The sequence below is a fragment of the Bufo bufo genome, chromosome 5, assembly GCF_905171765.1.
Source record: "Bufo bufo chromosome 5, aBufBuf1.1, whole genome shotgun sequence".
Classification (NCBI taxonomy): Eukaryota; Metazoa; Chordata; class Amphibia; order Anura; family Bufonidae; genus Bufo; species Bufo bufo.
The window spans coordinates 535,831,838-535,854,076 of NC_053393.1; the positions used below are offsets into that span (position 1 = coordinate 535,831,838).

At 42.8% G+C, this 22,239-nt stretch overlaps 1 protein-coding gene across 8 annotated transcripts in view; it reads left to right on the plus strand.

Moving 5' to 3' along the window:
• Positions 1 to 22,239, plus strand: part of PHF14 (PHD finger protein 14) — a 228,419-nt gene that overhangs the window by 133,011 nt on the left and 73,169 nt on the right. For all 8 annotated transcript variants that reach the window (XR_005778875.1, XM_040431267.1, XM_040431269.1 and 5 more), the window contains one exon: positions 10,652 to 10,769. Coding sequence is in view for 7 of the 8 variants with exons in the window: in XM_040431267.1 (XP_040287201.1) it covers positions 10,652 to 10,769 (118 nt within the window). In the remaining variant the exon portion in view is untranslated. The remainder of the gene's footprint in view (positions 1 to 10,651; positions 10,770 to 22,239) is intronic.

Sequence of the window (22,239 nt, forward strand, 5' to 3'; positions counted from 1 at the left end):
TCCCTGCCGGATCAGGCAAAAACTCAAGTATGAAAGTAGCCTAAGATAGAGAAGTCGTCTTGGAGGCCTCTGGTATAAGCCAGTCGTGAATCTTCCCCTCCAGCGTCCCCCCTTTTCATCCAGTTAGCATGGATGTAATTGATTAGCTCACTACTTAGAATGACAAAGCTCTCTATTTTCTTGTTCAGTTTCCCCGCACTCATCAAGAATGTTTGATATGTGCGTTGTTGGAAAATAGCGGATAAATGCCTTGTCAGACTTGTCCTAATAAATAATGTCTCTTTCCCTGGTTTGTCTGGCAATTGATGACTCGCTGTGCTTGAATCCACTCGAAAGTGACAGAAGCCGGGGAGAGTCAAAAGCAATGTGCTCCTTTTCTTATCCTTGGATTGAAATAGCAACCTCTTGTTATCAGTTGTGCACTGCGATTCCCTGCAGCGGTTTTCATGGCGGCACTATATTAAAGATGTTATTCAAAATCACATTTAATTAAAGGTAACAAGCGAGAGTACCAAAAAAAAGATATTAATCGCTGGCTAAATGCACCTTATTTACACGGACTCTACATAAGATGTGTCAAGATACATTCAGATGCTAATGTACAAACACATACATATGTATGACCTATAAAATTATATATGTATGTACATATCATTTTTCCCTTCTTTCTTTGTTGCCATAATTGCATTTATGCATACAAGGACGTTGATTTAGTTGATGGATATAACCACTATAATACTGCTCCTATGTACAAGAATATACCTACTATATTACTGCCTCCTATGTACAAGAATATAACTACTATAATACTGCCTCCTATGTACAAGAATATAACTACTATAATACTGCTCCTATGTACAAGAATATAACTACTATAATACTGCTCCTATGTACAAGAATATAACTACTATAATACTGCCTCCTATGTACAAGAATATAACTACTATAATACTGCCTCCTATGTACAAGAATATAACTACTATAATACAGCTCTTATGTACAAGAATATAACTACTATAATACTGCCTCCTATGTACAAGAATATAACTACTATAATACTGCCTCCTATGTACAAGAATATAACTACTATAATACTGCTCCTATGTACAAGAATATAACTACTATAATACCACCTCCTATGTACAAGAATATAACTACTATAATACTACCTCCTATGTACAAGAATATAACTACTATAATACTGCCTCCTATGTACAAGAATATAACTACTATAATACTGCTCCTATGTACAAGAATATAACTACTATAATACTGCTCCTATGTACAAGAATATAACTACTATAATACTGCTCCTATGTACAAGAATATAACTACTATAATACTGCTCCTATGTACAAGAATATAACTACTATAATACTGCTCCTATGTACAAGAATATAACTACTATAGTACTGCTCCTATGTACAAAAATATAACTGCTATAATACTGCTCCTATGTACAAGAATATAACTACTATAATACTGCCTCCTATGTACAAGAATATAACTACTATAATACTGCTCCTATGTACAAGAATATAACTGCTATAATACTGCTCCTATGTACAAGAATATAACTACTATAATACTGCCTCCTATGTACAAGAATATAACTGCTTTAATACTGCTCCTATGTACAAGAATATAACTACTATAATACTGCTCCTATGTACAAGAATATACCTACTATAATACTGCTCCTATGTACAAGAATATAACTACTATAATACTGACTCCTGTGTACAAGAATATAACTACTATAATACTGCTCCTATGTACAAGAATATAACTACTATAATACTGCTCCTATGTACAAGAATATAACTGCTATAACACTGTCCTCTATACTATAACGTCACCTGTGTCTTAGTATTTTTCATGTTTGTGGCGTTAGGTCATGTATTCCGTGTTTGCCGAGTGCTCTTGCGTTGTGTTTGATCTTACAGAAGATAAGATGGTTTGAATTGAAAAAAAAGCCCCTGGGCTGGAAAAAAACAAGCGTCTTGTACTTTAAAGTAGAATCTGTTTTTGATGAGAACTGATCATTGTCCCCTCTGAATGTGAAATCTAAATACTTACCGGGCGTAACATGTGCTGCAGCAGTTTTTTCCTTGGTTCTCATTGTCTTTTGCTCCCTTGTCTCTGGAGCTGTATATTACATCTTCATGGACTCTATAATCCGCATCCACATTTTTGACTTGGCTGTCAGAGGCAGATGTTAATGATGTCATCAGTGCGAGCCTCGGCCATGTGCCTGATGGCGGCGTGTTCAGAGGGCATGAATCATTAGGCTAATTAGAGGTGGAATTGGCAGCCGCGGTGATGTAGTGTTAGTCTCATTTGCTTTGCTTTCTCTCCTTTTGCTTCATTGATCTCTTGTATCTTTGTCTTTTTCTTCCTCCTCCACCTACTAATTAAGGATCCGTTCACTTAATGTTCTCTCGACATCTAGGCCGCACACAGTGGAGGATGAGACGGCCGTCTCCTTGTTATTGCCTGGGTCTAGATGTTACGACCCTACTTGCTGCCGAAATCATTTTGGTGATTGCAAATCATCATTATGCAAAAATGTAAATGTAGACTTCGTGTTCCCTTCAATGATACATTGTATCCGAAAAAGGCGAGATCTCTGCTGCTGTTGGGACCTTTCTTTGTGTCATCACCCCTGTTACTGTCATCTCTCCCCCTTCTGCAGCCTCCAGTGACCCCAAATATATGGCTGTGGGGTTATAGTCTGACTTTTATGTTATAATTAAAGTTTTATCGTGAAAACTTTCACAGCCGCAAAATGGTTAATTTGCCCTGCAGAGGTCCTCAGACCCCTTCGTATTATAACGGTATGGTCCAGCGGTATTACATTTTTTACATGTGCCTCGCAGAGAAGCCATTCCTTCACAGATTCCCCCTTAAGGTACTTTCACACTTGCGGCAAGAGGATTCCGGCAGGCAGTTCCGTCACCAGAACTGCCTGCTGGATCCGGCAAGCTGATGGCATTTGTCAGACGGATCCGGATGCGGATCCGTCTGACAAATGCATTGAAATACCGGATCCGTCTCTCCGGTGTCATCCGGAAAAACGGATCCGATATTATTATTTTTTTTGCATTTTTAAAGGTCTGCTCATGCGCAGACTGGAAAGCCGGATCCGTTTTTGCCAGAACACTTGGGGCCAGATCCGGCACTAATACACTTCAATGTAAATTAATGCCGGATCCGGCATTCCGGCAAGTGATCAGTATTTTTGGCCGGAGACAAAACTGCAGCATGCCGCGGTATTTTCTTAGTCCAAAAAACGTAAGAGGGACTGAACTGATGCATCCTGAACGGATTGCTCTCCATTCAGAATGCATTAGGATAAAACTGTGAGAGTCCCCTTAAACCTTGCACAGAAGTTGCAGAGAGAGCAGAGCCTCTAGGTGTAATGGTAACGCCCCCGTTGCTCCTAGAGGCTCATTTGCATATATTAAAACATCATTTTCTCAGCAATGCGGGCACATATGAACATGGGACCAATACGGATGCCTTCAGCTGCCAAGCGCACATGTAACAGGTCCGCCGGTGTCATAGGGACAAAACTGCTGACAGATGCCCTTTAAGCACCATAGGGATCTATGGTGCTGTGAGTTTGGGTCAGTTGGGCTGTTACACATCTGCGTAATACGGACGTATCTTAAACCTGTGAATCTGGTCTTAAAGGGATTTTTCAGGATCGAGCATGTCCCACAAACTCACCTTGATCACACACTTGTAGGAGAAAATTAGCAATTTGCTCACCATTCCGAAGTGGCATTGATCGCCATCCCGGGAACCCGGCCATGTGACGCTCCTCTTCCGAAAATCCAGCTTTGACCTATTTCACGTCAAGGTTTCCAGTCTGTGCTATGGACAGGACATCACTTCCACTGTGGACCGGGCTAGAACTAATCCTGTCTCTGCGCATGCGCAAGCTCCTGGATCCACCTCATCTGCACATGCTCCTCGGATTTGGAATAGCGTCTTCCCTGCTGGAAGCTGCTCTTCTCATGGAGCGGGAAGGTCAGCTTGCTTGTCTACCTGTATTTAACCCTGTACTGGAGCTCTTCACTCACGAGACTGTCTCCATGCCCCTGGCATGTGTGACTAATGCTCTGCAGGTCCTGCTCCAGGGACTTTTATACTGTTGCGTTGTGACCACTATGCTAAGACGAGCGGTGGGAGTCCTTCTGTCCTGGACATGATGGACAGAGCTCTGTAGGCTACCAGACTGAAGGAAGGAGAGAAGAGGTTAGATGTCGTTAGGCCTTATTAATCAACATTTTAAACGATTAAATGTAATTGGAAGACCCCTTTAAATCATTGCGCTAATTATTTACTTGAATTGCAGAATATTAACGCCTTATCTTGGTCACTCCCTGTGAATTTTTCATCCGCTCTCCTAGATTCAGCAGCGCCGGTCCTCGGCTCGTCCCTCATGTCACATGTTGTGTTCTTGGCTCGGCTTTGTCCATGCACGTAGTGTAGCGAGGCCCCTGGTGTGCACGTTTAGCCTTCTGCAGGCTGCCTGATAAGAGATCCTCCACTGTAATGAAATTGGATGGGCTTAGGAAGCGCGGTAAATAAAATGTGTCGTCGCCCCCCCCCCCCCCCTCCACCTTCCGCTTGTCTCAGTCATTATCTTGTTTATCTCATTTACATTGTACAATTAGGATCAACTGTATCGATCAAGTACTAACTAATTTTGAGCGGAAAATTCATGACATTTGGTCTCGCAACACGTTTCCTGTTGAAAGGGGGGGGGGGGGCAGATCCCGATGACTTTGCTGCATTTTTATTTGATACTAGCAGAAGGACGCGGCTTCGCACGGGTATATTTAATCTATTTCATTTAATGTTTGTGTGTGTCGTTAAAAGATATGGACACTATCCCCCATAACAGTGACCGCTACAGCCGCCTGCCCCTTTAACAGTGACCTCCACAGTCCCCCACACCTTAACACTGACCCCCCCACAGTGCCCCGCCACTTTAAGCTGGGACCTCCACAGTAGCCCATCCCCTTAACTTTGACCTTCACAGTAGCCCGTCCCTTTAACAGTGAGTTACACAGCACCCCACTCCCTTGACAGTGACCTCCTCAGAGGCCTGCCCCCTTAACAGTGACCTCCACAGTACCCCACTGCCTTAACAGTGACCTCCACAGTACCCCGCTGCCTTAACAGTGACCTCCACAGTACCCCACTGCCCTAACAGTGACCTCCACAGTACCCCACTGCCTTAACAGTGACCTCCACAGTACCCCACTGCCTTAACAGTGACCTCCACAGTACCCCGCTGCCTTAACAGTGACCTCCACAGTACCCCGCTGCCTTAACCGTGACCTCCACAGTACCCTGCTGCCTTAACAGTGACCTCCACAGCAGTTGCCCCTGTAATAGTGGCCCCTGCCCCCTGAGACCTCCACAGTGTTCTCTCCTGTAATGCTAGGGCTACACGGCTACACGACGACATGTGTCATGCAACATTTTGTCTCAACAATTTTTATAATGATAGTCTGTGGTGTTGCACTGAGACATGTGACATGCTGCGACACGACTGTCGCAGTCGCAGCATGTCACATGTCGCTGTGCAACACCACAGACTATGATTATAAAAATTGTCACGCGACACATGTTGTTGTGTAGCTCTAGCCTAAAGCTGACCTACAGCAGTGAAGAAAAATGGCTCGGTTGTCATGGAAACCTGGAGTAAAACTGTGTGTTTGTGGAGACTAAGGGCCTGCGAGTTTCTATTGGCTGATAAGGGACATGTGACCGTGTGTGTGGCAGTTGGGATATCCAGAGAAAGACTTGCAGGCTTGTATTGGCTAATGCAGGTAATTTTTTTAGAAATATCTCAGGAACTGTACGTCCTAGAGAGCTGAGACCCTCCCCCCCCCCCCCCCCCCCCCCCCCCCTTCTTTCCAGGTAGCAAGGGATGTGTATACCAAATTTCGTTGAAATCGATGGTTGCAGTACAGACCAGACCAAAAGTACAGACCAAAAGTTTGGACACACCAAATTGTAGATTCACACTGAAGGCATCAAAACTATGAATTAACACATGTGGAATTATATACATAACAAACAAGTGTGAAACAACTGAAAATATGTCATATTCTAGGTTCTTCAAAGTAGCCACCTTTTGCTTTGATTACTGCTTTGCACACTCTTGGCATTCTCTTGATGAGCTTCAAGAGGTAGTCCCCTGAAATGGTTTTCACTTCACAGGTGTGCCCTGTCAGGTTTAATAAGTGGGATTTCTTGCCTTATAAATGGGGTTGGGACCATCAGTTGCGTTGAGGAGAAGTCAGGTGAATACACAGCTGATAGTCCCACTGAATAGACTGTTAGAATTTGTATTATGGCAAGAAAAAAGCAGCTAAGTAAAGAAAAACGAGTGGCCATCATTACTTTAAGAAATGAAGGTCAGTCAGTCAGCCGAAAAATTGGGAAAACTTTGAAAGTAAGGGCTATTTGACCATGAAGGAGAGTGATGGGGTGCTGCGCCAGATGACCTGGCCTCCACAGTCACCGGACCTGAACCCAATCGAGATGGTTTGGGGTGAGCTGGACCGCAGAGTGAAGGCAAAAGGGCCAACAAGTGCTAAGCATCTCTGGGAACTCCTTCAAGACTGTTGGAAGACCATTTCAGGGGACTACCTCTTGAAGCTCATCAAGAGAATGCCAAGAGTGTGCAAAGCAGTAATCAAAGCAAAAGGTGGCTACTTTGAAGAACCTAGAATATGACATATTTTCAGTTGTTTCACACTTGTTTATGTATATAATTCCACATGTGTTAATTCATAGTTTTGATGCCTTCATAGTCATGAAAATAAAGAAAACTCTTTGAATGAGAAGGTGTGTCCAAACTTTTGGTCTGTACTGTACATACACATATATATGTCCTTCTTTTCATATATATGTGTATATATTTATATATATATATATATATATATATATATATATATTTGTCTGTAGAAATGTAATTTCTATAAATTTTGTAGTAGCATCCTCTGGATTTTCTCTTTTCCATCAGTTGGGGAGCTGACGGGCTCCTTATCTCTGCTCTCTGACCTTCTAAACGCTCATTATAGCTCAGTCCTTATCTTACTGATAAGAATGTGGCCTAAATAAGTGTTTATGACCCCTTAAAGTTAAGAGATAAGGTTTATTAGATGATCGGCACAAAGTGAAAGTACCAGTCACACAGTTAGAAAAACAGTTAACCGTTTGTGACAGAACGGCTCAATATATTTATTAAAGGCCAATTGAAAATATGATTTTTGACCAAAATTTTTTAAAATGCAGTCATAAAAAAAATTGCCTCCGAAGGTCTACATAGCCTTTAAGGTACCGTATCCCTTTAATTACTGCCAGAAAGGATCTGTACAGAACTGCTTTCTCCCCGGCTTCCTGAATTACAGTAGGGCAAGCGCCTCATTCCAGCTTTATTAATAGGCGCAGAGAGGTGATGTGTGCGGCATAAAAATCCTGCAGTGTAATAAGAGGAGGAACGGCCACATATATTTCCAGCGGAATGACCTTTCTAAAGCTCATTGTGGAAGATTGAAATATATAACCGCTCACTTGTCCTTTCCCCGTGGCAGGATATTTCCTCCGTCTGTTCTTCTGTGGTTCTTCTGCCTCCTCGTAATTAATGCTTGTTTGCCGATCTGTCTTGTCTGTAGCAAATATTATATGTAATACAGCCCCAATTCCCCAAAAAAGTCTGGGCGCTGTGTAAAATGTAAAATAATAACAACGCGATGATTTACAAATCTCATAGCCCCATATTCCTGACCTTATAGATCACAGAACACAAGATGTTGAAAGTAAGACATTTTACCATTTCATGAAAAAAAATTCTTGACTCCTTTAGAACCTGATGGCAGCAAAGCATGTCAAAAAAAAAGTTGGGCCAGGTCCATGCTGACCATTGTGTAGCATCAGCTCTTCTTTTAACCCCTGTGAGGAGAGGAATTGCTGGAGTTTTGGGAGAGGAACGTTGCCCCATTTCTGTCTGATGTAGGATTCTTGCCGCTCAACATTCCCGGGTCTTCTATGCCGGATTTGAAATTTTTATGGCGAGCCAAATGTTTTCTATTGGTGAAAGGTCTGGATGCAGGAGGTCAGTCCAGCAGATGGAGTCTTCTTCTGTAAAGCCATGCTGTTGTGATGGATGCAGTATGTGGTTTAGCATAGTCTTGCTGACCTAACAAAGCTAGAACCAGCCATGTTCCCCACATGGGGATCTCCACATTCATTGCTCCAAAGGCTCTCTAGAATTATGTAAAGCTGGCAGCTCGGGGGCCATGTCCTTTTGCTGCAACTGGTGGCAGTTGAATAATGTAACCGAGCATGTGTGTCCACCTCACTAAGATGGACAGAGAAATTAGAGAAAAGAACAGCAGGTGGCGCTGTACAGATGGATTTCATTGAATAACTCAGTAGCTATCATACATTTTTAATGACATGCAATTACAAAAGGTGCTTGTTTGAAAACCCGCAGACATTTTTTTGTGGGACGATCCTTTTAAGGCCTAGTTCGCACTTTTTATTTGATCAGAATTTCCATCAATTATTTTGAGCCAAAATCAGTAGTGACGCCTGCTCAGAGATGAGCGTCATTCACACGTCAGTGTTCCATGGACGTTTGCTGTACGTGTTCTCCACACGTCCCCATTCATTTTAATGTGTATTCAGACATCAGTGTTTTCAGCACGGATGCATGTTCTATTTTGTCCGTGTTCACGGATCCATCACATCCATTATAGACTATGGGTCCATGAAAACCACGGATGCCATCCGTGTTGCATCTGTGTTTTTACGGATCATTAGGAAGAGATGCTTTGAAAATTTATTTTTCAGCTGTTCAGTGTCAGTGAAACATGGATGCAACACGGACAGCAAAAAAACGGACACACGGACCCAACACGGATCCTTCACGGATGCATCACTGACCACCTGCTCACGGATTTGAGCACGGACACGGACTTGTGAATGAGGCTATAAGGTGCAATGGAAAGATTTGCACCTGTTTCGTGCTTTGGACCCGCACCTGGTTTTGACTCACAATAACTGCTGGAAATCACTGACCAATGAACTCAACCTTAGTAGAGTAGGCCGGAGCAAGTGGGCCAAAGCTGTGGGAAGATTTCCTTTTCTTACCATCCAAAAGATGCAAATCATTCCAGTATCTCCTCTAGGGCTGAAACGATTACTCGATTGAATCGAGTAATTCGACACAAAAAAATCCTCGATGCAAATTTTTTGCATTGAGGATTCATTTGTGTCACGTGACCACGGAGCGGGAGTGAAGCACTTGCTATTACTCACTGCTCCGTGGTGGCTCGCACCGCGCTGCACTTTCCACCCGACACATCGTCAGGACGACAGTGCAGCGAGCGGGAGAAGAAGATGGACGAGCTGTGGAGATGCGCCCCTACAGGAGAGGTAAGTATTTTATCTCACTGGCGCTGGGGATATGTCTAGGAGGGGGAGATGGTGGCACTGAGGGGCAAGCTGGTGGCACTGAGGGGGCAAGCTGGTGGCACTGAGGGGGCAAGCTGGTGGCACTGAGGGGGCAAGCTGGTGGCACTGAGGGGGCAAGCTGGTGGCACTGAGGGGGCAAGCTGGTGGCACTGAGGGGGCAAGCTGGTGGGACTGAGGGGGAAAGCTGGTGGCACTGAGGGGGAAAGCTGGTGGCACTGAGGGGGCAAGCTGGTGGCACTGAGGGGGCAAGCTGGTGGCACTGAGGGGGAAAGCTGGTGGCACTGGGGGGCAAGCTGGTGGCACTTGGGGAACCTGATAGCACTGGGGGAGCTTATGGCACTGGGGCGCAAGCTGATGGCACTGGGGGGCGAGCTGATGGCACTGGGGGGCAAGCTGGTGGCACTGGGGGGCAAGCTGGTGGCACTGAGGGGCAAGCTGATGGCACTGGGGGGCAAGCTGGTGGCACTGAGGGGGCAGCTGATGAGTTTTATAAAGAAAAACGTTCTTTTAAATAGTTATTTTGATATTGGAGTTCTTGATTAATGGTTGGATTTATTGATGGAATACTCGATTACAAAAATAGTTGATAGCTGCATCCCTAATCTTCTCTATTTTCTTAGGTGTAAAAATCCACCAGTCTTCGTAAATGTAATAAGAGCCAGGCAGTCACGCTGCTTTCTCCAATGCAGATACAACAGTCTAACGGAATTGAATTAGTGACTACATGAAACTTTGTAGCAAATTTTACATGACTGAAGCTGTATCTTCCTCACCTCCGCATCACGTGGCCACCTCTTCTTCTTCTTCTCTCTTTGTATATGTTCAGACCCATCAGTCTTCTGTTAGAAAGAGAGGAGGGGGATGCAGCTGCAACTTTCCCTCTGTGTCTGAGACCGCATGCTGTGAGAGGGGAAGAGTGGGAAGGCAGAATGGCATTATAGTTGGTGTGTGACAAGGGCAAAGATCACGACGGGATGAGCCTTTCTGCATGTAGCCTTCATTTACATGGGCCTATATTTACCGGGCAAGTAAACAAGATTTAAACACCCGTGTATAATAGACAAGATCCGTCCCCGGGCTTTGTCCTGTTTCCTTGTGACTTTTAGAGGATTTGCTAGCCCGGTGTATTTCTGTTCTCTTGCAGGTGTGATGAATGTAGGCTCTGCTACCACTTTGGCTGCTTGGACCCTCCTCTGAAAAAGTCTCCAAAGCAGACGGGATATGGATGGATTTGCCAGGAATGTGACTCTTCTTCTTCCAAAGTAAGTCCCAAGGTTTGGAAGTCGGTGGCGGTGCAGATTCACAGACCCCACCCATCACACGTATCTATTGACATTGCAGGAGTTGCTATGCTTCCCCTTTAAAGGGGTTGTCCAGCCATTAATATTGATGACCTATGGTCAGGTTCAGTATCATATCGGTGGGGGTCCCACACCAGGCACCCCCACCAATCAGCTGTTTGCTTGATGCGCAGCTGCTTCCTCTTCATTACACTGCACTTCGTCTCGGGGAGTTTATGGTAATTAGACTACGCCGCCACTCCACAGGAGAATACGCGTATTCGAAAAACCAGGAAGCGGTGCTTCCTCATCAAACAGCTGATCGGCGGGGGTCCTAGCTGTCGGACCCCCACCGATCAGATAGTAATGACCTATCCTGATGATAAGTCATCAATATGACTGGACAACCGGAGGTGACCCATCTCTACATAGTATCCGGCGACGGAACTGCCTGCCGGAATCCTCTGCCCAAGTTTTTTGGGCACATTTTAAACCAAATTCTTGTAAACCTGGGCCATTGTTTTTTCTGAGCTTTTCAATAGGAACACTGATCCATACTGTGAACTTAGATTTAGGGTCCATTCACACGTCTGTAAGTGTTTTGCGGAACCGCAAATTGCGGATCCGCAAAACACGGACACCTGCAATGTGCGATCCGCAATTTGCGGATCCGCACATCACAGACACTATAATAGCAAATGCCTTTTCTGGTCCGCAATTGCGGACAAGAATAGGACATGTTCTATTTTTTCCAGGGACAAAATTGCGGATCCCGAAAAAACGGATGCGGATCCCGAAAAAACGGATGCGGATCCAGGAAATGTGGATTTGCATCCGTTCCAGCCCCATTGAAAGTGAATGGGTCCGCAAATTGCGGAACGAATGCGGACCCAAATTACGGACGTGTGAATGGACCCTTATTGCGGTGCACTAAACAGTTAAATGCGAAGTTCAGCTCTGCTGCATCTTTATTTCCTTTGGTTGCTTCAATGTATCAGCATTTACCTTAAAGAGGCTGTGTCAGCATGATCAACCCTATTAAACCAGGCATACTGCCTGGTAGGGCTCATTATGCTGATTAAGGCTAGGTCTACACGACGACATTTGTCGCGCGAAAATAAGTTGCAACTAAACTGCAACATTTGTCGCGCAACATTTTGTTACACCAATGTCGCGCGACAATTTTTATAATGGCAGTCTATGGTGTCGCACTGCAACATGCGACAGACTTCGACGGGACAGTCGCAGAAAAATCTCGAATGGATTTTCTGCGACTGTTGCGTCGCAGTCGCAGCATGTCGCATGTTGCAGTGTGACACCATAGACTGCCATTATAAAAATTGTCGCGCGACATAGGTGTAACAAAATGTCGCGCGACAAATGTCGTCGTGTAGACCTAGCCTAAAGCGATGCCTTTCTTTTGGCTGTATGCAGAACAGCTGCAGAGATATGTGTTTTTATTCATATGCAAGTGAGCAAGTCGGAGCATCGGGCTGAATCCTTGGAGCACTGCTTTTGTAACACCCACTGTGCTCTGCACACTCACCTCTCGCCTTGATTGAAAGGGCTAGACATCAGATGTACATATTATATACACCACTTACTGTAGCCTGACCACATTGAGAAGAGAGGATTTCTATGCTTAGAAAGCTAATATACAGTACATATTACTGCTTTATTCACAGGCATGATTATAATTTAACCAGTAATATGTGTTAGATTTCTAAGTATTGAAAAACCCACAGTCCTCAGTATGATAAGGCTGTAGTCTGGAGGTAAGTAGTCATCCTTGCATGTAGAGATCCTAAGTTCATGTCCCAGGAGAGGCTTGTATATGGTTTTTTTTTTCTAATTTTTTCCTCTCTCGTTTAACATTCCCCATATGTCTACTTTATGTTGGCATAATTTTGGTAATGTAATTTAATTTTATTAGTTACGTTAGAAGGTTTAGAATTTTAGAAGCAATTTAAGAAATTTTTTATAAAATTTCCAAAGTCCGCTTTTTTAAGGACCGGTTCAGTTCTGAAGTCACTTTGTGGGCCTTGCGGAATAGAACCAGCCCATAAATGACTATTCAAAACTGGTTTAAGAAATGTTGTTAATCCTTTAGGTATTCCACAGGAATTAAAGCAAAATAGAGGTGAAATTTCAAAATTTTTGTTGCAGATTTACCATTTTAATATTTTTTTTTCCTGGAACACATCAAGGGTTAACAACAAAACAAATCTCAATATTTATTACTGTACCCTGATTCTGCAGTTTACAGAAACACCACATATCTGGTCGTATACCGCTGTATGGGCACACGACAGGGCATATGGTTTTTGGAGGGCAGATTTTGCTGGAATGGTCTTTGGGCACCATGTCGCATTTGAAGAGGCCCTGAGGTAACCCCACAGTGAAAACCCCCAAAAAGTGACCACATTATGTAAACTACACGACCCAAGGAATTTTTAAGGGATGTAGCGAGCACTTCACTCAACAGGTGTTTTATAGAATTTTTAATACTTGTGTGTGAAAATGAAAAATTCCTTTTTTTTTTTTTTTCACTAAAGATAACAGGAGAATACCCCCCCCCCCCCCCCCCCCCCCCCCCACAATTTGCTGCCCATTTTCACCTGAATACAGTAAGACCCCAATGGGATATACCAGGGCTCAGAAGGGAAGGAGCGGCATCTGGATTTTCTAACATGGAATTTTCTGTCATGGTTTTTAAGAGCGATAACTTTTTTTATTTTTTGTTGAATGAGCAATTTGAAGTACATTTGGCTTTCTGGTTGCTTTTTATCTAGGTGAAGTCACAAAAAAAGCTGTTTGGTGTCATTTTTATATATATATACAGGGAGTGCAGAATTATTAGGCAAGTTGTATTTTTGAGGATTAATTTTATTATTGAACAACAACCATGTTCTCAATGAACCCAAAAAACTCATTAATATCAAAGCTGAATATTTTTGGAAGTAGTTTTTAGTTTGTTTTTAGTTTTAGCTATTTTAGGGGGATATCTGTGTGTGCAGGTGACTAATACTGTGCATAATTATTAGGCAACTTAACAAAAAACAAATATATACCCATTTCAATTATTTATTTTTACCAGTGAAACCAATATAACATCTCAACATTCACAAATATACATTTCTGACAAAACAAAAACAAATCAGTGACCAATATAGCCACCTTTCTTTGCAAGGACACTCAAAAGCCTGCCATCCATGGATTCTGTCAGTGTTTTGATCTGTTCACCATCAACATTGCGTGCAGCAGCAACCACAGCCTCCCAGACACTGTTCAGAGAGGTGTACTGTTTTCCCTGCTTGTAAATCTCACATTTGATGATGGACCACAGGTTCTCAATGGGGTTCAGATCAGGTGAACAAGGAGGCCATGTCATTAGATTTTCTTCTTTTATAACCTTTCTTGCCAGCCACGCTGTGGAGTACTTGGACACGTGTGTTGGAGCATTGTCCTGCATGAAAATCATGTTTTTCTTGAAGGATGCAGACTTCTTCCTGTACCACTGCTTGAAGAAGGTGTCTTCCAGAAACTGGCAGTAGGACTGGGAGTTGAGCTTGACTCCATCCTCAACCCGAAAAGGCCCCACAAGCTCATCTTTGATGATACCAGCCCAAACCAGTACTCCACCTCCACCTTGCTGGCGTCCGAGTCGGACTGGAGCTCTCTGCCCTTTACCAATCCAGCCACGGGCCCATCCATCTGGCCCATCAAGACTCACTCTCATTTCATCAGTCCATAAAACCTTAGAAAAATCAGTCTTGAGATATTTCTTGGCCCAGTCTTGACGTTTCAGCTTGTGTGTCTTGTTCAGTGGTGGTCGTCTTTCAGCCTTTCTTACCTTGGCCATGTCTCTGAGTATTGCACACCTTGTGCTTTTGGGCACTCCAGTGATGTTGCAGCTCTGAAATATGGCCAAACTGGTGGCAAGTGGCATCTTGGCAGCTGCACGCTTGACTTTTCTCAGTTCATGGGCAGTTATTTTGCGCCTTGGTTTTTCCACACGCTTCTTGCGACCCTGTTGACTATTTTGAATGAAACGCTTGATTGTTCGATGATCACGCTTCAGAAGCTTTGCAATTTTAAGAGTGCTGCATCCCTCTGCAAGATATCTCACTATTTTTGACTTTTCTGAGCCTGTCAAGTCCTTCTTTTGACCCATTTTGCCAAAGGAAAAGAAGTTGCCTAATAATTATGCACACCTAACATAGGGTGTTGATGTCATTAGACCACACCCCTTCTCATTACAGAGATGCACATCACCTAATATGCTTAATTGGTAGTAGGCTTTCGAGCCTATACAGCTTGGAGTAAGACAACATGCATAAAGAGGATGATGTGGTCAAAATACTCATTTGCCTAATAATTCTGCACGCAGTGTATATATATATATATATATATATATATATATATATATATAATTTTTTTTTTTTTTTACACTGTTCACTTGATGGGATAGATTATGTGACATTTTTATAGATCCGGTCATTACCGACGCAACTATACCAAATATGTCTAGTTTTTTTTTTTTTACGTTTTACACAATAAAAACATTGTTAGAAATAAAATCATCTTTTTGTGTTGCTTTTTTCTTAGAGCCATATTTTTTCATTTTTCTGTCTATAGTCTTGTGTGAGGGCTTGTTTTTGGCAGGACGGGGTGACATTTTTATTGCTACCATTTTGGGGTACATATGACTTTTTGATTGATACTATGTTTTTTTGGGAGGTGACTAAAAAAAGCTGTTTTGGCATAATTATTTTTATTTTTTTTACACCGTTGACTTGATATTTGTGATATTTTTGTAGAGTCAATTGTTACGGACGCGGCGATACCAAATGTCTTTTTTATAAATTTTTTTACGTTTTACACGATAAGAGCATTTTTAGGGGAAAAATTTTTTTGTGTTGTCATTTTCTTAGAGCCACTTTTTTTTATTTTTCTGGCTATGGTCTTGTGCGGGGGCTAATTTTTCTGCGGGATGAGGTGCCGTTTTTATTGCTACCATTTTGGGGTACATACAACCTTTTGATTGATTAACATTGTTTTTTGGGAGGTGAGCTAACTAAAAAAAAAAAGAATCTGTTTTGGCGCAATGTTTATTTTTTTTTATGGCGTATTATTATAGAGCCGGACATTGCGGACGCGGTGATACCAAATGTCTCCTTTTTATTTTTTTCTTCTATTATTAACATTTTTTAAATGACTTATTTGTGGAGAATTATATATATTTTTTTTAAACGTGAAACTTTTTTTTCAGAACACTATTTTTTATTTTACACTTTGTGCCCCCCATAAGGTCATACAAGACCTCTGGGGGACATTTAACTTATTTTTTTTTAACTATTGATTTCTCTTGTAACTGGGGCTGACATAGTAGCCCTAGTTATAGGGAAAATACACACCTGATCACTGGGCCGGGACAGGAAGCAGCATAGCGCTTCCTTGCTGTATACACAGCGCTCGTTGAGCGCTGTGTGTACAGCGATCTAGAAGGCTGGGACACCCAGGAATGGTTCCTGCCTTCTCTTTGGGGTGCCCTGCTGTCACTGACAGAAATGTCCGATCAGATAGAAACCCGACCGCCCATGGCATTTATAGTCAATGGGCGGTCGGGAAGTGGTTAAACCATAATAAAAGGCTTATATGTAGTCAATCATGCCATAATAAAGGCTTTATATATAGTCTTACTATACACTGCGTGCAGAATTATTAGGCAAATGAGTATTTTGACCACATCATCCTCTTTATGCATGTTGTCTTACTCCAAGCTGTATAGGCTCGAAAGCCTACTACCAATTAAGCATATTAGGTGATGTGCATCTCTGTAATGAGAAGGGGTGTGGTCTAATGACATCAACACCCTATATCAGGTGTGCATAATTATTAGGCAACTTCCTTTCCTTTGGCAAAATGGGTCGACCACCACTGAACAAGACACACAAGCTGAAACGTCAAGACTGGGCCAAGAAATATCTCAAGACTGATTTTTCTAAGGTTTTATGGACTGATGAAATGAGAGTGAGTCTTGATGGGCCAGATGGATGGGCCCGTGGCTGGATTGGTAAAGGGCAGAGAGCTCCAGTCCGACTCAGACGCCAGCAAGGTGGAGGTGGAGTACTGGTTTGGGCTGGTATCATCAAAGATGAGCTTGTGGGGCCTTTTCGGGTTGAGGATGGAGTCAAGCTCAACTCCCAGTCCTACTGCCAGTTTCTGGAAGACACCTTCTTCAAGCAGTGGTACAGGAAGAAGTCTGCATCCTTCAAGAAAAACATGATTTTCATGCAGGACAATGCTCCATCACACGCGTCCAAGTACTCCACAGCGTGGCTGGCAAGAAAGGGTATAAAAGAAGAAAATCTAATGACATGGCCTCCTTGTTCACCTGATCTGAGAACCTGTGGTCCATCATCAAATGTGAGATTTACAAGGAGGGAAAACAGTACACCTCTCTGAACAGTGTCTGGGAGGCTGTGGTTGCTGCTGCACGCAATGTTGATGGTGAACAGATCAAAACACTGACAGAATCCATGGATGGCAGGCTTTTGAGTGTCCTTGCAAAGAAAGGTGGCTATATTGGTCACTGATTTGTTTTTGTTTTGTTTTTGAATGTCAGAAATGTATATTTGTGAATGTTGAGATGTTATATTGGTTTCACTGGTAAAAATAAATAATTGAAATGGGTATATATTTGTTTTTTGTTAAGTTGCCTAATAATTATTCACAGTAATAGTCACCTGCACACACAGATATCCCCCTAAAATAGCTAAAACTAAAAACAAACTAAAAACTACTTCCAAAAATATTCAGCTTTGATATTAATGAGTTTTTTGGGTTCATTGAGAACATGGTTGTTGTTCAATAATAAAATTTATCCTCAAAAATACAACTTGCCTAATAATTCTGCACTCCCTGTATATAGAATATAGTTTTTATGCTTAGGGTACTTTCACACTAGCGGCAGGGGACTCTGGCAGGCTGTTCCGGCGGGTGAACAGCCTGTCGGATCCGTCCTGCCGCTAGTTCACATGTGCAGTACTTTTAGTCCGGCCGGCCTCCATTATAGTCGATGGGAACGCAGCGGCAGTCCGGGGGCACACGTGAACTAGCAGCAGGACGGATCCGACAGGCTGTTCACCCGCCGGAACAGCCTGCCAGAGTCCCCTGCCGCTAGTGTGAAAGTACCGTAAGCATAAAAACTTTATATATATACAATATATGATTGTAAAGAAACCGACTATATGTATTAGCTTTCTAAGCATTAAAAACAATATTCTCAATATGCTAAAACAATAGTCTGTTTTAAGGGTTAAATGAGGGAAAAAAAATCTCCAAGATTCAAACCTGGGATCTCTACATACAAAGCTAACCACTGACCTCCAGGCTCACAGCCTTATTTTTCTATATATCGAAAGCTAAAACATATTACTGGTTTCATTATAATTGTATATTGTGCCTGTGAATAAAGCATTAATATGTATTAGCTTTCTAAGAATAGAAATCCACTCTTGTGGTAAGACTGTACTATGAAGTGTATATGATATGCACATGCTAGAACATAGCTCTGTCCTCACCATGCTGAGGTCGAGCCCAGTCAATCAAGGGGAGGGGGGAGTGTGCAGAGCACAGGCGCTGTTACAAAAGCAGTGCTGTAAGGATCCAGCCCTTCCCCCTGGTGCTCCAACTTTCTCACTTGTATATGAATAAAAGAAAAACGCAAATATCTCTGCAGCTCCTCAGCATACAGACAAAAGAAAGGTATCGTTTTAATCAGCATGATGAACCCTGAGAACAGGGGTTGATCATGCTGACAGGGACTCTTTAAACAGCTATGGTTTTGTGCAGGAGCAAACAGACCCAACCATTCACTTACATTACATATTGTCTCATTCAGACTCTATAAGCACCTGGTGTGTGTGAGGGGGGGGGAGATTGATATTACTGGCTAAATAACTTCGGCTAAGGCCTGATGCACACGACCATTTTTTTTGCGGTCCGCAAAACGGATTTCCGTTGTCACGATCTGTGACCGTTTGTTTGCATTGAAAATGATAGGAAAAACGGACACGGATGACTATCTTGTGTGCATACGTGATTTTTCACTGACCCATTGACTTGAAGGGGTCCGTGAACCGTTGTCCGTGAAAAAAATAGGACAGGTCCTATTTTTTTCACGGACTGGAAAAACGGATCACGGACGCGGAAGCCAAACGGTGCATTTTCCAATTTTTCCACGGACCCATTGAAAGTCAATGGGTCCGCGAAAAAAAGCGGAAAACGGGACAAAGGCCGCGGATGCACACAACGGTCGTGTGCATGAGGCCTAATAATGTAATTGGGTATTCATGTGTCATGAGCGGAGCTGTGGAAACATAAAAGATCCATCAACAGCAGTTTGTTGATGGTTTCTAGCTGAACATTAAAAAAAAAAACACATTATTAAGATGCTTCACATAGAGTTGATGCTCATCACAGTTGGACCTTCTGTATAAAATACTGTATTCTTATATTCTTGCTGGCAGCAGTAAAAGTAACAGCCATAATGTGTCACATAATTAGCCTGGAGTGGCTTCAAAACTATATGAAATCCCAAGCTATCACACGGGTCATTAAGTCATCTGTGCTGCAGAAGATATTTTTGGTGTGCTCAGCTAATGTACGGATATGTCAGCCCTTTTCCTTGTTATCCACACTTTTGATTTCTACCTTAAAGAAAATACATTAGATGATTTATCCTGTACTGATCCTGAGTTACATCCTGTATTATACCCCAGAGCTGCACTCACTATTCTGCTGGTGGAGTCACTGTGTACATACATTACATTACTTATCCTGTACTGATCCTGAGTTACATCCTGTATTATACCCCAGAGCTGCACTCACTATTCTGCTGGTGGAGTCACTGTGTACATACATTACTTATCCTGTACTTATCCTGAGGTACATTCTGTATTATACTCCAGAGCTGCAATCACTATTCTGCTGGTGGAGTCACTGTGTACATACATTACATTACTTATCCTGTACTGATCCTGAATTACATCCTGTATTATACTCCAGAGCTGCACTCACTATTCTGCTGGCGCAGTCACTGTGTACATACATTACATTACTTATCCTGTACTGATCCTGAGTTACATCCTGTATTATACTCCGGAGCTGCACTCACTATTCTGCTGGTAGAGTCACTGTGTACATACATTACTTATCCTGTACTGATCCTGAGTTACATCCTGTATTATACCCCAGAGCTGCACTCACTATTCTGCTGGTGGAGTCACTGTGTACATACATTACATTACTTATCCTGTACTGATCCTGAGTTACATCCTGTATTATACCCCAGAGCTGCACTCACTATTCTGCTAGTGGAATCACTGTGTATATACATTACTTATCCTGTACTTATCCTGAGTTACATCCTGTATTATACTCCAGAGCTGCACTCACTATTCTGCTGGTGGAGTCACTGTGTACATACATTACATTACTTATCCTGTACTGATCCTGAATTACATCCTGTATTATACTCCAGAGCTGCACTCACTATTCTGCTGGCGCAGTCACTGTGTACATACATTACATTACTTATCCTGTACTGATCCTGAGTTACATCCTGTATTATACTCCGGAGCTGCACTCACTATTCTGCTGGTAGAGTCACTGTGTACATACATTACTTATCCTGTACTGATCCTGAGTTACATCCTGTATTATACTCCAGAGCTGCACTCACTATTCTGCTGGTGGAGTCACTGTGTACATATATTACATTACTTATCCTGTACTGATCCTGAGTTACATCCTGTATTATACTCCAGAGCTGCACTCACTATTCTGATGGTGCAGTCACTGTGTACATACATTACATTACTTATCCTGTACTGATCCTGAGTTACATCCTGTATTATACTCCAGAGCTGCACTCACTAAACTGCTGGTGGAGTCACTGTGTACATACATTACATTACTTATCCTGTACTGATCCTGAGTTACATCCTGTATTATACTCCAGGGCTGCACTCCCTTATCTGCTGGTGGAGTCACTGTGTACATACATAACATTACTTATCCTGTACTGATCCTGAGTTACATCCTGTATTATACTCCAGAGCTGCACTTACTATCATGCTGACTTCACAGCTTAAATCCCAAGTATCCTAAATTTTTTCTCTGCCTGCCCAGTGCTCGCTCTGTTTTGTTGTCCTTCCACTGTACTGTCATCTGGTGTTGGAAAACTAACTGCCCCCCCTCCATGCATTATAGGAGCTTGACTAAGCAGTCGGGGTATGTTCACATGACGGATTTTGAAATTCCGCACGTGATTTTTTATTTTTTTTTCCCCTGAAAGTCTTGTGCTGGTTTTTTTCTGCAGTTTTTCAACATTTATTTTTTTTGTTTCCAGTGGGTGTCCACTTCAGTAGAAAACTGCATTTTCAGCTTGTGGTTTTTGGCACGTATCCACTCCAAAAACCACACAGAGAACGCACAAAAAAACGCATGAACACTCGCAGAGCTATTTTTTTGATGCCTCCCATTCTTTTCCAAGGGAGATTCGGTGCAGGTTCCGACCCAAGGTAGAGCGCGCTGCTGCTGCTTCTTAGGGGTATGTCTGATGACAAGCTTGCTGGTTGTTCCCAGTAGCAAACAGCAGAACAGTGAATGCAGCTCTGGAGTACTTTACAGATTGTAACTCAGGATCTGTATAAGATAGTAATACAATGTATATAGAAAATTACCCAACATTTTATGTAGATTACTTCTGTATATATTCAACGGACCCTGACAGTGTGAGGCTTATTCTTTGGGTGCATTTCTTTCTTCCAGAAACAGCGCTGCTCTTGTATGTGGTCTGTGTATGCCGTGGCAGTTACAGACCATTTAACAACGGAGCCGCGCTATTTCTAGAAGACAGCAGCCATGCTTTCCGAATCTCGTACAAACCCCTTTAAGGCCTTATGCACACGACCGTATTTTGGGTCCACAGTTGATCTGTTCGCATCCGTATGTCTTGCGAGTACTGTTCGCATCCATATGTCCATCCCGCAAATTATAGCACATGTCCTAATCGTGTCCGTTTTCCAGATAGGAATAGTCATTCCTGTAATGGGGACTGAGGTGGTGTCTCTGGGACTCTGCTGTGGGAAGCCCTGGCCTGTCCACCATATCCACTGCAGGAGAAAAGTCGTATTGCAAAACAGTTATTGAGATTAATAGGGAAATCTCTTCAGACAGCTGGGACCCCCCACCGATCACAAGAACTGTGGTCTCCCTGTGTGAACGGTGCCCATGCGGGACCATAGCTTTTTTGAGACAGCCGAGTACAATGCTCAGTCTCCGTCTGTCCCATAGAAGTAAATGGAGCATAGTGGACTCCTCGACCTCCATTCTCGTGATTAGTGGGGGTCCCAGCTATTAGACACAGTTATCACAATCTTGT